General features: G+C 49.3%; 1 protein-coding gene and 1 pseudogene across 1 annotated transcript; one reads left to right on the plus strand and one right to left on the minus strand.

Annotated features, from left to right (window-relative positions):
- Positions 1-273: 273 nt before the first annotated feature.
- ENSA (endosulfine alpha) lies at positions 274-7,187 on the minus strand. Its single transcript, XM_006919745.2, has 4 exons — positions 6,983-7,187; positions 5,176-5,301; positions 3,750-3,916; positions 274-1,003 (listed from the first exon to the last, which is right to left on the minus strand). The coding sequence occupies exons 1-4, from the start codon at positions 7,037-7,039 to the stop codon at positions 988-990; spliced, it is 366 nt and encodes a 121-aa protein (XP_006919807.1). The 5' UTR covers positions 7,040-7,187; the 3' UTR covers positions 274-987.
- Positions 7,188-9,359: 2,172 nt separating this feature from the next.
- LOC112469077 lies at positions 9,360-9,478 on the plus strand (annotated as a pseudogene).
- Positions 9,479-11,123: the final 1,645 nt, after the last annotated feature.

The raw sequence follows: 11,123 nt of genomic DNA on the forward strand, positions 1-11,123 counted from the left end.
CTGTCAACAAACCATTTATGCCGAACGCCCTCAACTCCCTCATTCTGTGAGCCCAACCTGAGGCTGATGCATCCGCATGAGCTACAGAAGCAAGATGGCCAGGAGTGAGGAAAGCCCTGGTCACTGTGCCGCCGTTCCTGTTCCCTCTCCACATTAAGGGCCCCTGTTCCTTAGAAACTGGGGGCCCCACGCCAGCTTCTCCCCTGAATGGTATCTTTGGTCTTTGCTTCCCTTTCCCCATTCCCAATAAAACACACCAACTGCTTCACAGTATTTCTGGGTTGGGTTTTTCTGTGGGTTTTTTTTTTTTTATTTCAAATACTGAAAAAGTCCCCTGGGCTCTGTGGGGCTCCCCACGCTCACGGCCCCCTCCCCCCACTCACTGCCCTTCTCCCACCGGCAAATGTTCCAAGGACATTTTTTAAATGAATAATTTACATTAATTGCGTTCTCGGCTGGCTCTGCAGAACCAGAGGAGCTGTCTGCATCTGTCATATTTGGATGGACAGCTTCCTTTATCTGACACCAGGGCCCCGGCCACATCCAAGCAAACACGGCACTTTCCCAGAGCTGAACTGGAACCCCCACCTCTAGCTGACTCCATTCCTGCCCCTCACACCGAGCCCACGACGGCCACGCAGTTAAGGAAGAGGGCAACAGCGATGTATCCATCAGCTCCAAGCCCTAACTCATGTCCCCCCACATCTCCCACCCCCTCCGCTCAGGCACCACCCCCAGCGCCCCCAGGATCTCACTGAGATTTCTCCCAACAGTTATGTGGAAAAAAAGGTAAAACAAGAAAGGTTCAAGGTCTTGGTGCTCAGCCAAGGGGCTCCATGCGCTGGGACACCGACGGGCAGGGGCTTCTGCCTCTCCAGCCCGCGCCCGAGCCACCTCCTGGCCCCTGGCTGCAAAAGCAGGGAGGGGCAGGAGCCGGCACAGGACCCAGGGGCAGCGTCTCAGGATCTGGCGGAGCCCCGGGCAGCATCACTCAACGTGGCCGCTGCGGACGAACACAGAAGAGAAAGAAAACACTGTCAAGTAATAAGGGAAAAAGCCCTCAAGTCCATCCCAGCCTCGATCCCCTGACTCTGCCACACTTAACACTCATTAAGTCACCTGGCACACGCCTCGATCCTACCCACGGGAACTTATTACAGAGAGAGCGAGCGGAGAGAGCGAGCGAGAGAACGAGATTTCCGTCTTAGCCACAAAACAGAATGTTCTCTGCCTTTTTGGAGATACCCATGAAAACAGAGACAGGAAAACAACTTGTCAGACAGGATCAGAACCGCCGGAGGCTTGCAGGGGTGTAGCTGCCCCCTGGCCGAGAGCAGGCTTGGTTTTGCAGGCTCGGCCACAGCCGTTTGCAGCAGCAGAGACTGACGGGGGGCACGCAGCGATGACGTGCTTGCTGGCTGACAATGCGCCTGCTGTTGCGAGTGGCTTTAATGATCTAGGTTTAATCAAAGCAATTGGGGTTCGGATTTTCAAACGACCCCTCGTTGCCACGGGAGTTATGTGCTTCGTGCAGTGGAAACATGTGGTTAAGTGCAGAATGTAGCTGGCTCCTTGTTTTCTTAGCCTTGAAGATGACCAGGTGGAGAGAGAGCGAGACCAACAGCTTCCTGATTTCCCTATTTCTTCTATTCCTTCCTGAAACCAGTTTCGTTGTGACCTCAGTTTTGAGGATTCAAACTGACCAATAGAGAAAGCGGCTCAGACAGAAAAGAAAAAGTACAAACTTCGAGAAGATCGAAGATGGAGAAAACGTACAAAATTATATATATATTTATATATATAATAACATGACATATCTATGTACAACATGGCCGGGACAGTCGAGGAAACTATACAAGGATGTTCGGCATTTTCCCTCCCCACATGGACTCGACTAAGGAAGACGGCATGAGGAAATGGAGCAGGAAACACAAACGTTATATACAATTACAAGTGACAGTCAAGGAGTTTGGGGGCCGGGAACCCAGGGACCCTGCTCTCTCCGTTCCTTCCTCACCAACTTTTGCCTGTCAGTCTGAACGACAGCCTGAGACGCGAACGGCCGGTCGGGAGAGCAGTCCGGACACGTCCCGCCTCCCCCAGCGCACGAGCAAGTTCATCCCTCGTTCATCGCTCATTCGCACTGGGCCAAATGCCTGGCGCGCTGGAATCTGAGCGGTGAGAGGGCGAGAGAGGGTTCCGGAATCCTGCCCCCTCGAGCGGCCAGTTCTCAGCCTGACGCTCTCTGTGGGAATCGGCAGTGGCATTCACCAAGATTCGGGCCGTGCTAGTGATAACGAGGTTGATGACGTCGGCCACCTGCAGCCTTTCCCCCGCCTGTTTGAGCATCAGCCCTGCTGCCTCTCCTCAGCACGCAGGTGCTGAGCTCTAGGAAGGCAGAGACGTCTCGGTGCTCCTCTCTCCTCAACCACTTCCCCAGCTTCCTGCAAGGTGAACCATCTCCTGAGGACCTGCTGCGCCAGCCCTGCCATAGCACTTAGCCCCGGAGCCCAACTCAGTTCACCCCTTTTCTTCTCGTCTCCCTCACGATACGCCTGGCATCTGGTTACATCTGGAATGTCGGGCTCCACGTGTGCACGACCGAGCACGTTCCCTCAGGCCCACCGCTCAGCTGCCAGCGTGGCCTTTTAGCAGCGAAGGCCCAGACTAAAGGCCAGGAAAGCAGGTCAGGGCGGAGGCGAGAAGCTTCCGTGACTAGCTTCTACGAATTTTGTTTCCTGACCCTAAGACCATGATACCTGTGAGGCCCTCTTGCCTGAATGTATAAGCCCAGATCTCCGCTTCCTCTCCCTTCGTGCGGTCTTCAAATGGACCCCTCTGTAGACTCGCCCGTGGATGGCCCTTTTTCACTTTTAGTTTTACAATGAACAGCGGAGTTTTTTGGGTGGCAGTTATAGGATTTTAACATCAAGATCAATCATATCCATTTTCATCTCTATTTTACAGATGAGGAAGTAAGAAATCCTGAGAGGTTAAACGACTTGACCAAGGCTACACATCACTTCTGCCGAGGCTGGGACTAGAACCCGGGTATCTTGGTTCCTAAATCAGTGCTCCTTCCACTATCCCATGATATTTTCGAAATGCCGGGGGACAGAGAGAAGGTGCCCACTTTATGTGAATAATGTTTTCCAATCTTTACATTAAGAGCCAGGGCAAACTGTAAGAGACACTGGCTCAGGGAGGTTAAGAGGGCACTGTAGTTCTAGGCAAGCAAATCAGTTTTTCTCTTTGAGGATTCTCTAAACCTGCCATAATGGAAACATGAAGCGAAAGCAGCCTAAGGGACAAAAACACTTAGAAGCACAGAAAACAGATCTTATTCAACCTACTTTTCCCAATGATGTCAGGCTAGCCTTGGGATGCTACACCTATCATATTAGTCCCAAGGCTTAGCCTAACCTGTTTCGGGATATTCTCTTCCAAAAGGAGAAATCACACCTCCCCAGCTTTTCGTACAGAAGAAAAAAAGAGTCTGCAGTATCATCCAGTCCCAGTCTCCTACTTCTGGGCCCCCACCTGGGCTGCAGCGAGGGTGTGGAAATCTCAGTTCTACCGAAGAAACGAACTCGGGGCCCCTCTTCAACACACAGCACCTTCACAGAGGAACCGCTGGCATTTCTGGCTAGCAAGCTGAGAAGCTCTAACTAGGTGCCCATCCCATCCCTGCCTGTGATACATAAAAGTCCAGTGGGTGAGGAAGGGGGGGACAAGGGGGCCCAGGTTACCCCGCAAGCTTGCTGGTGACGAGCGAGGACTTTCTCTGGGGCAGATCCTGTGGGGTGGGGATGTGGTCACCAGTCACCAGGTTCTTGTCTGGTCCTGCACTTGGCAGCTGCTTATTCTTCATCTTGGCTTTGGCCATGTTGTAGTCTCCTGAGTCAAAGTACTTTTGCTAAGAGACAAGAGGGAGGTGTAGGTGAGTGAGGAGCGCGGGCCTTCCTCAAAAGCGAGGAGACCCACAGCCACTATAAACCCTCTGCCATGCTCAGATCTTCCAAGTCTTCCTCGATTAACCTCACGCCCACATAGCCTGGCATTAAGGACATGCACGCGTCTCCTCACACGTGGTCTGACTTTTTCAGGTATGTAAGCAGTTTCCCAGCTAGAGTACAGACTTTTGGAGTTAAGAGACTGCCCTGACCTTCTCTGTAGCCTCATCAGTACAGGATGGTTCAACAAAATCACTGACTTTATTCATAAAGGCACACTGAGGACCTACTAGCCTCCGACGGGTGTGGTGCTGGGGAAACAGAAAGGAACCAGACGTACAGAAGGCTCAATCTGGGGCCAGCCTCGCCATCAGCAGGAGACCCACATCCAGCCAATCATCTCAAAACTGAAAACTGTTCTCTCAGACCGTGAATAGAAACCGGGCTTGTTCATGAGGATGCTGTATTTTTCCTCTGACTCCCACTGCTCCCACACATGTTCCATGGCTGTGACAGCCTGCCCACGCCTGCCTTGCCTACAGCAAGGTAAACTGCAAATCAGCATCACATCATCTGTGACTAAGACTCAATAACTAGGAATCTCCACAGGATCTGTGTCACTCTCCATTTCATCCACGCAGAGGAATACCCTCCAGTTTAACGACTGACAGTCCCTCAGCTTTAGGTACTTCTGGGGACGGAGAAACTTGATCAGGAGCTACATGGCCACGAAGGCAGACTCTCCCTTGGTGAGGAGAATCAAGAAAAAGTAAGTCTCCTGAAGGTGTAAATGGCTAGTGCTAACTTCAAGGGTCTGAAGGAATCTATCCGAGTTGAGGAAATCTGTAGGACAGATGGTTTGATCTTCCCAAATGAGGCACCCCAAAATTTAGCTCTAACCCTAAAAACTGCAGTTCTAAACTCCCACCACTCAAACAGGCAAATGTGGGGATAGTCAGCATTCAAGTCTCCAACATTCTTCCCTCATCCTCCCAACTCTCATACCCAAATGCCCCTACATGAATCCTTAATATCCAATATGGGAAATCAGAAGCTAACTGATACCACAGCAGAGAGTTCCAATAATTTGCCTCTCTCTTTACAGCTTCTAATTCCTTTTCACTGCTGCCCAACAATAAAACTTCCAGGTCAGCATTCAGTAGACCCTCCACAGATCTCATTCTCTTTGGCTCCAAAGAGGATCAGAGATTGTGCCCCATACCCCTTTCTGGAGTCTCTTCATGAGGAAGTCGGAGCCTCCAGGCTTTTGTCCTAGGCTTGGATATTTGGCCTTTAGCTTTGCCTCCTCGGCTCGCTCAGGGAGAATACCTTCTTTCTCCTGCGTGTCCTGGAGGGAATAAATGGGCCAAAACAATTAAAGATTGAGAAGCAACTGTTTCAAATATTTGATAACCTTTATTACTATCAACTTTAGTATGGAGAGCTACCCACTTATAAACATGCTATCTCCACTCTACTCTTAAAGCTATATCTTTGTTCAAATTTCTAAAGCTCAAGATGACTGCATTGTTAGAAGACAAGGTGTTTTTCACACTGCGCCGAGGGAACTACCTCTGTGACCTGTGAGTACTAGGTTAAAGGTAATAACTAAACACAATATTTTTAGTCACAGAGTGAGCCATAGGTCACTCTGCATAGAAGCTAGCAAAGACAAAGAGAGAAAAGAGCTAACCGGGCTTCTGGAGATATACGAGTGGGCAAGTTCCCCGGCTGTCCCTAACATACAGTACAGGTCAAACACAAAAGCAAAGGAGATGATTCTGCCGAGATAGTCCCTCCTTATTCAGAGTCTCAGACAGTCATCTGAGAAGTCCCTCTGTGGAGGACGATAGAGCTGTGTGGCCTTCTCCAAAGATCCCTGCCTTGGTAATGGGCCATTGCTTCAGCATTTCCATAAACACATGGTAGGAAAGTGATAGGTAAAGAGATGACAATGATATTTTTAATCACGGGGAGATTAAGATAAAGTAGGTTCACTAGTATTTCCCCACAATTTCTGCCAGAAAGTCAACACCTTCCCTAGAGGGGCAGCTGATGTAAATTCGGGGAACATGCCAAGAGCTCACTGGCTTTGCAGGGGCTGTGGTTGTTGTTACTCTTTCCTTGCTTTTTGTGGGTCCCGCTGTCCTTTTCCTTCCTGACTTTTTAGAAGGACCTAAAGCCAATTTGTGGTTCTTTTTTACTGGAATTACATTCCATTCCCTTGGAAATCTGCCACCGATATAACACCAGTGTATTTCATGGATCCCTGAGCCCAGCACTCAATGTTATAAGTCAAATACAGACCCCAAGAAGAGGTTTATTTGGTCTGTTTTCATGACAGTATTGCGGGTGAACTAAGTCCCACTGCCTTGGAAGTCTGGGGGGAATGGGGTGGCATCTTTCTTGTCACGACTCTCTCGGTGTCTTCTAGGTTTAGCCTCCATTATTTTGTATGGAACCCTAGTCCTCTTCAGTCCCGTGAAGGTGGGCTACGGACCATCCCCAACCGTCAAAATAGGTTTCTTGAGAAAGTTGCCGCCTTAAACTAGCCACGATAATATAATTACTCTTCTCCCTTCCCCCCGTGCTAGTCCTTTCTAAACGTCTTTACCTCGACCTGTAACTTTCGGAGGATTTAGGGTGAGGGCCCCCGCTCGGTTGTCGGGTTATTTATCCCTGAAAACCGAGAACGCACAACGCATCCCGGGACCACCAGCCCCCTTTCATTCACCCAGTCTTTCCAAACACCCGCCCCCGCCCAGGCTCGGCCAATTATAGCACAGCTTCCCGGCGTTGAGCGGTAGGCCGATTGGCCAATCAAGAAGGGTACCGCACTGACTGACAATAGACCCAACCAACCGGCACCAAAGCAGCAAGCCGCGTTGAGGCTCACCCCGCGTGACGCAACGAGTGGCCAACCCCTGCAGAGCTTGAGACCATGGCGACCAATCCGCACGGGTGGGAGACCGTCTCCCGCCCCATCACGGTCGCCCCCGACTCGCCCGCCCGCACCCCCTCCATTTCACCTGCTTCTCCTCGCCGGTCTCCTCCGCAGGGTTCTCCTCTTCTTGTTTCTGGGACATGGCGGGACCGGGGCTGTGGAGTGTAGGGGGCCCGGGAAGTCAACCGGAGAAGGGAAGGGGGAGGGGAAACGGGGACAACCTGCGCTGCTCCTTCGGCTCCTGTCACTAGGGTTGCTCAGTCAAAATGGCGGCCCTTGCCTGTGACGTTGCGACCGCCCCTTCTTTTGGGAGCCAATAGAAATGGGGTAGATGGGGCAATGACGTAACGATCTACCAATAGCCGCTGGCTAAAGGTGGGTTTTATGAGGGCGACGGGCAAGCCGAAACACCAATCCGGAAAGAGAGTGAGCCACAAGGGCCAATTGGAAGCCCGTGGGGGATGTTAGGGGGCGGAGCTGCTAGCTTGGGCGTTTTTTCTCTTTTGGTGGGATCAGACTTTCGTTTTAGTGCCCCGCGGCCGCGAGGCTTTCCGGACAGCGAAAGGATATAAACCTTTTATTTTCAGGTGGAGAGGATTAAGCTTTAAGCAGAAAACTAAGCCTTAACAGAAAACTATTGAGCTGCAGAAAATAATTCGGAGGTCAGAGTGGACTTTAAAGTGGTACTTAATACGACTTCCATGTGGCACTTGGTGTGTGGCACGGAGAGGCTGATCCCGACCCCGAGTCGCCTTGCGGAGCTCAAATGGCTCACGCTCCATGATTTAACTCTTACGTACAGTTTTATACTTGCTCGGGGTCGTCCATGGACTAAGCTCCTTGAAACAGAGCGCAGTTCTAGGTACATGGTAAGCATTTAGTAAATACAGTTATCACTAGTTCAACTATCCTGAGTCACAGTTCAGCAATATTTCTTGAGAGACTGTAGATGGTTACATATAGTAAGGCAGTCTCTGCCCTTAGAAAGGTTAGTTTAGTGGGCGTGTGGGGAGGGTTTCCACAGAGTGCCAGGCGGACCCTAAATCCCCAAGATTAAAAAAATAGATCCATCTTCCTGGACTGTTAGTCATGTCATTTTTATATTAAAAATGAACATTAGTTTAATACTAATAAACTGCAAATTTTATTAAATTTTAATTTTGCAGGCAGTTTTTTGTGACAGCCTTGGCTATCTTAATCTTTTTTGTATAATTAGGTGCACTTTTAATGGAAAAGTGAGAATACATGGCAAAATCTGTTACGCACTGAAATAAAAGTGTTGATAAAATGTTACATAGGTTCAAAGGAAGGCTCAAAGTCAGTTTAGGGGAAAAAAGACCTTGTGATGGAAGTGGTATTTATTTCAAATACCTTTATTTATTTCAAATAGCTTTAAAGAAAGGAGTTTGTCAGGTAAAGATGAAGGAAGGAAAGGTATTCCAGGCGATGGACACAGTACGACGAGAATATGCGGGGCTTTGAATGCCAGGATAAGGAACTTGTGAATAAATTAGTAATTAAGGTTTTAGGCCAGAGAGTGGCAGATCAGAACTGCTCTTTAGGACGATTAGTTTGGTGGTAATGAACAAAAATAATTCAGAATTGCAAGCAGAAAGATACTAGACCGGAGGCGGGCAGACTATCCAGGAATCCACTGCAATACTCTAGGTGGGAAATAATTAGGACTTAAACTAGAAATGTGGTAGTTTAGAAAACGGTGAACCTAGTTGAGTGAGTGTGGTAGTGGAATCTACTAGATTAGCAGCTGATGATAGAGAATGAGAAGGCCACGTGCCTCAGGGCGACTATTTGTAGAAATAATAAATTCAGGATGAGGAGTCATTTGGGGAATGGAATTAGAAGCAGACAGAAAAAGAGGTGTTTGATTTTGGAAACTGCCTTTTAAAAGCCCGTGAGCCATTTGCTGGAGATGCCCAGGCAGTGAAGACTTGGGATAAATGACCTCTGAGATATCCTCCATATATGAAATGGTGGGGTTCTAGGAAATGTAGAAATGTTGTTTGGGAGAAAAGTAGACGCTAACTATGAATAAAATGTGGGCTTCTTCACCTACGTATTAGTGAAGTTGTGGATGTAGATAGCATCACCAAAGGAGAAGGTAGAAAAAAGATATCCCAAGACAGTAACGTGGGGAAAAGTCGGCAAGGGACACAGAGATAATGATCAGAGTGGTAAAGAGAAGAACCAGGAGAGAGTGACAGAGAAGTTAAAGATGGAGGGGACGAAAGCTAATTGCAAGTGTTTACAAAGCAAAGAAAGAAATCAGGGCAATGAACTGAAGAGGAAGCAGCAAAGGATTTTATTTTCTGGATGGTAGGCAAGGCTCAAGCTTGTTTTCAGAAAAGGGGAGGCCGAGTCTATGGCCATGCCACCCTGAACGTGCCGGATCTCAGATGGTAGGCAAGGCTTAAGCTTGTTTTCAGAAAAGGCAGCAGGGGCAAGTCTATGGCCATGCCACCCTGAACGTGCCCGATCTTGTCTGATCTCGGAAGCTAAGCAGGGTCGGACCTGGTTAGTACTTGGATGGGAGACCACCGAGGAATACCAGGTGCTGCAAGGCCTTTAAAAAAAGGCGGGGGGTGGGGGCAGAGGGCGGGGTTAACTGAGAGACAAACTAAAATCGTAATCTGCTTTAAGGAGGAGATAATGAAAGAAGGTCTCAGGAGATCAATCCATCAAGAGGGAGAGGGGCAGACAGGTTGGCCTTGGCGATGCTAAAGGAAGAGTGGGAAGGGACTGTGCAGGCTAAACATTTAAGGAAGTCGCAATATCATGGCGTTGCTCTCCTCCTCCTCTTCCCCTTCCCCTTCCCCTTCCCTATCCTCCTTCTTCTTGTGCCTTGTTTTCCTGAGGTCTATCTTTTGAGAATATAAAGGATAATTGGGTGACATAGAGGGCCCTAGGAAAAATGAGGGCAAAAACAGCACCATAGAAGATAGCAGGAAAGTTCCGCCTGAGATTAGATAAATACGAGTTTGTGGCAGTCCCAGTGAGCATGGCTCTGTGACTTCGGTCAGGAACTCCTGGCTGCCTTGGAATGGAGAGAACAGCCAGCCAGAGTTAACTAGGGCAGAGGACTCATCAAGGAGCAGAGGAGGAAGGACGACTGGCCCGCCGGCCCGCCGGAGTAGCCGACCACATCACCCGGGCCCGTTGGAGTAGCTGACCACATCACCTAGGCTCTTCAGGAAAGACAGAATGAGCCGGATTAACTGGGAGGATAGGAAGGAATTGACAAACTGGTCCTGAGACAGACGAAGCTCAGATTCGAGGGGAGGACGGAAGAGGCGGAAGAGGAGGAGGCTGCTGTGAGAGCAAAATTTCAGTCTGGATCTTGGAAGGTAGAGAAACGGTAGGTTATTATAAGCTGTAGCCTAGGCTAATTAGAATTGGTGGCAGATATGGCATGGTGATAAAAGTCACTGGTGTTGATGTAATCAAGGTAATGTGAAGTCATGGATGTCGATGTCTCAGAGCGTAATGATAGGGAAGGAGGTCAGGGCAGGGTGACTGTGACCCATATATTGAGAATGAGCTATAGGTCTCTAACGTATTTGTGCCTTACACTATTAGGTAATGTATGACACTTACCACATGTGTAAGTGTTTACAAGATCATTTCTGGCTGAGCCGGTCGAGGAATGTTTCCGATGAGGCAGTGCCTACGCTGGGGCTGCGAGGGTGCACAGGGAGGTTGGAAGCTGGCAGGGGAGGGGGGAAGGGTGGACAGTTTAAAGGAGCACGCTACCTTATAAAAGGTCAGAGGGTGGCTGCATGGTTGAGGACAATGGAGATGGGAGACAGAAACTGGCAAGAGTAATAATGACGTCCCAGAGGAAGCGAGATCCCACTGGCCCGGCAAGGCTCCTCTTGCATCCAGCGACCTTACCTGAGCACTCATTACGTGCTAGGTGTCGTGCTGGGCACTGTGGGTGCGAAGATGAAGGACAGTCTCTGTCTTCACGTTCCGAGATGAGTGAGGAGATAAGAGAGAAGGACAGTTTACACTGGAGCATTATGTTAAGGGCACTTCCTGGAGGAAATGACATTTGAAGGAAGTGTGGGAATGTTCAAGGTAAAAAAGAGGGTGGAGAAACCCTTTTCAGGTAGAAGGAACCTCCTGTGAAAAGACAGAACCATAAGAAACTCCATGTACTAGGTCCTTGGTTAGCAGACTTAGTTGATTAAAAGTTCGTAGGGCACTTT

The sequence above is a fragment of the Pteropus alecto genome, unplaced genomic scaffold (genome assembly GCF_000325575.1).
Source record: "Pteropus alecto unplaced genomic scaffold, ASM32557v1 scaffold106, whole genome shotgun sequence".
Classification (NCBI taxonomy): Eukaryota; Metazoa; Chordata; class Mammalia; order Chiroptera; family Pteropodidae; genus Pteropus; species Pteropus alecto.

What these genes read in the sequence shown, in the direction of transcription:
- ENSA (XM_006919745.2), bottom strand. Translation starts at nt 7,039, where the DNA reads ATGTCCCAGAAACAAGAAGAGGAGAACCCTGCGGAGGAGACCGGCGAG. An exon ending in AGACCGGCGAGGAGAAGCAG is followed by an intron (nt 5,302 to 6,982) that starts GTGAAATGGAGG and finishes TATTCCCTCCAG; the next exon opens with GACACGCAGGAGAAAGAAGG. An exon ending in TGAAGAGACTCCAGAAAGGG is followed by an intron (nt 3,917 to 5,175) that starts GTATGGGGCACA and finishes CTTGTCTCTTAG; the next exon opens with CAAAAGTACTTTGACTCAGG.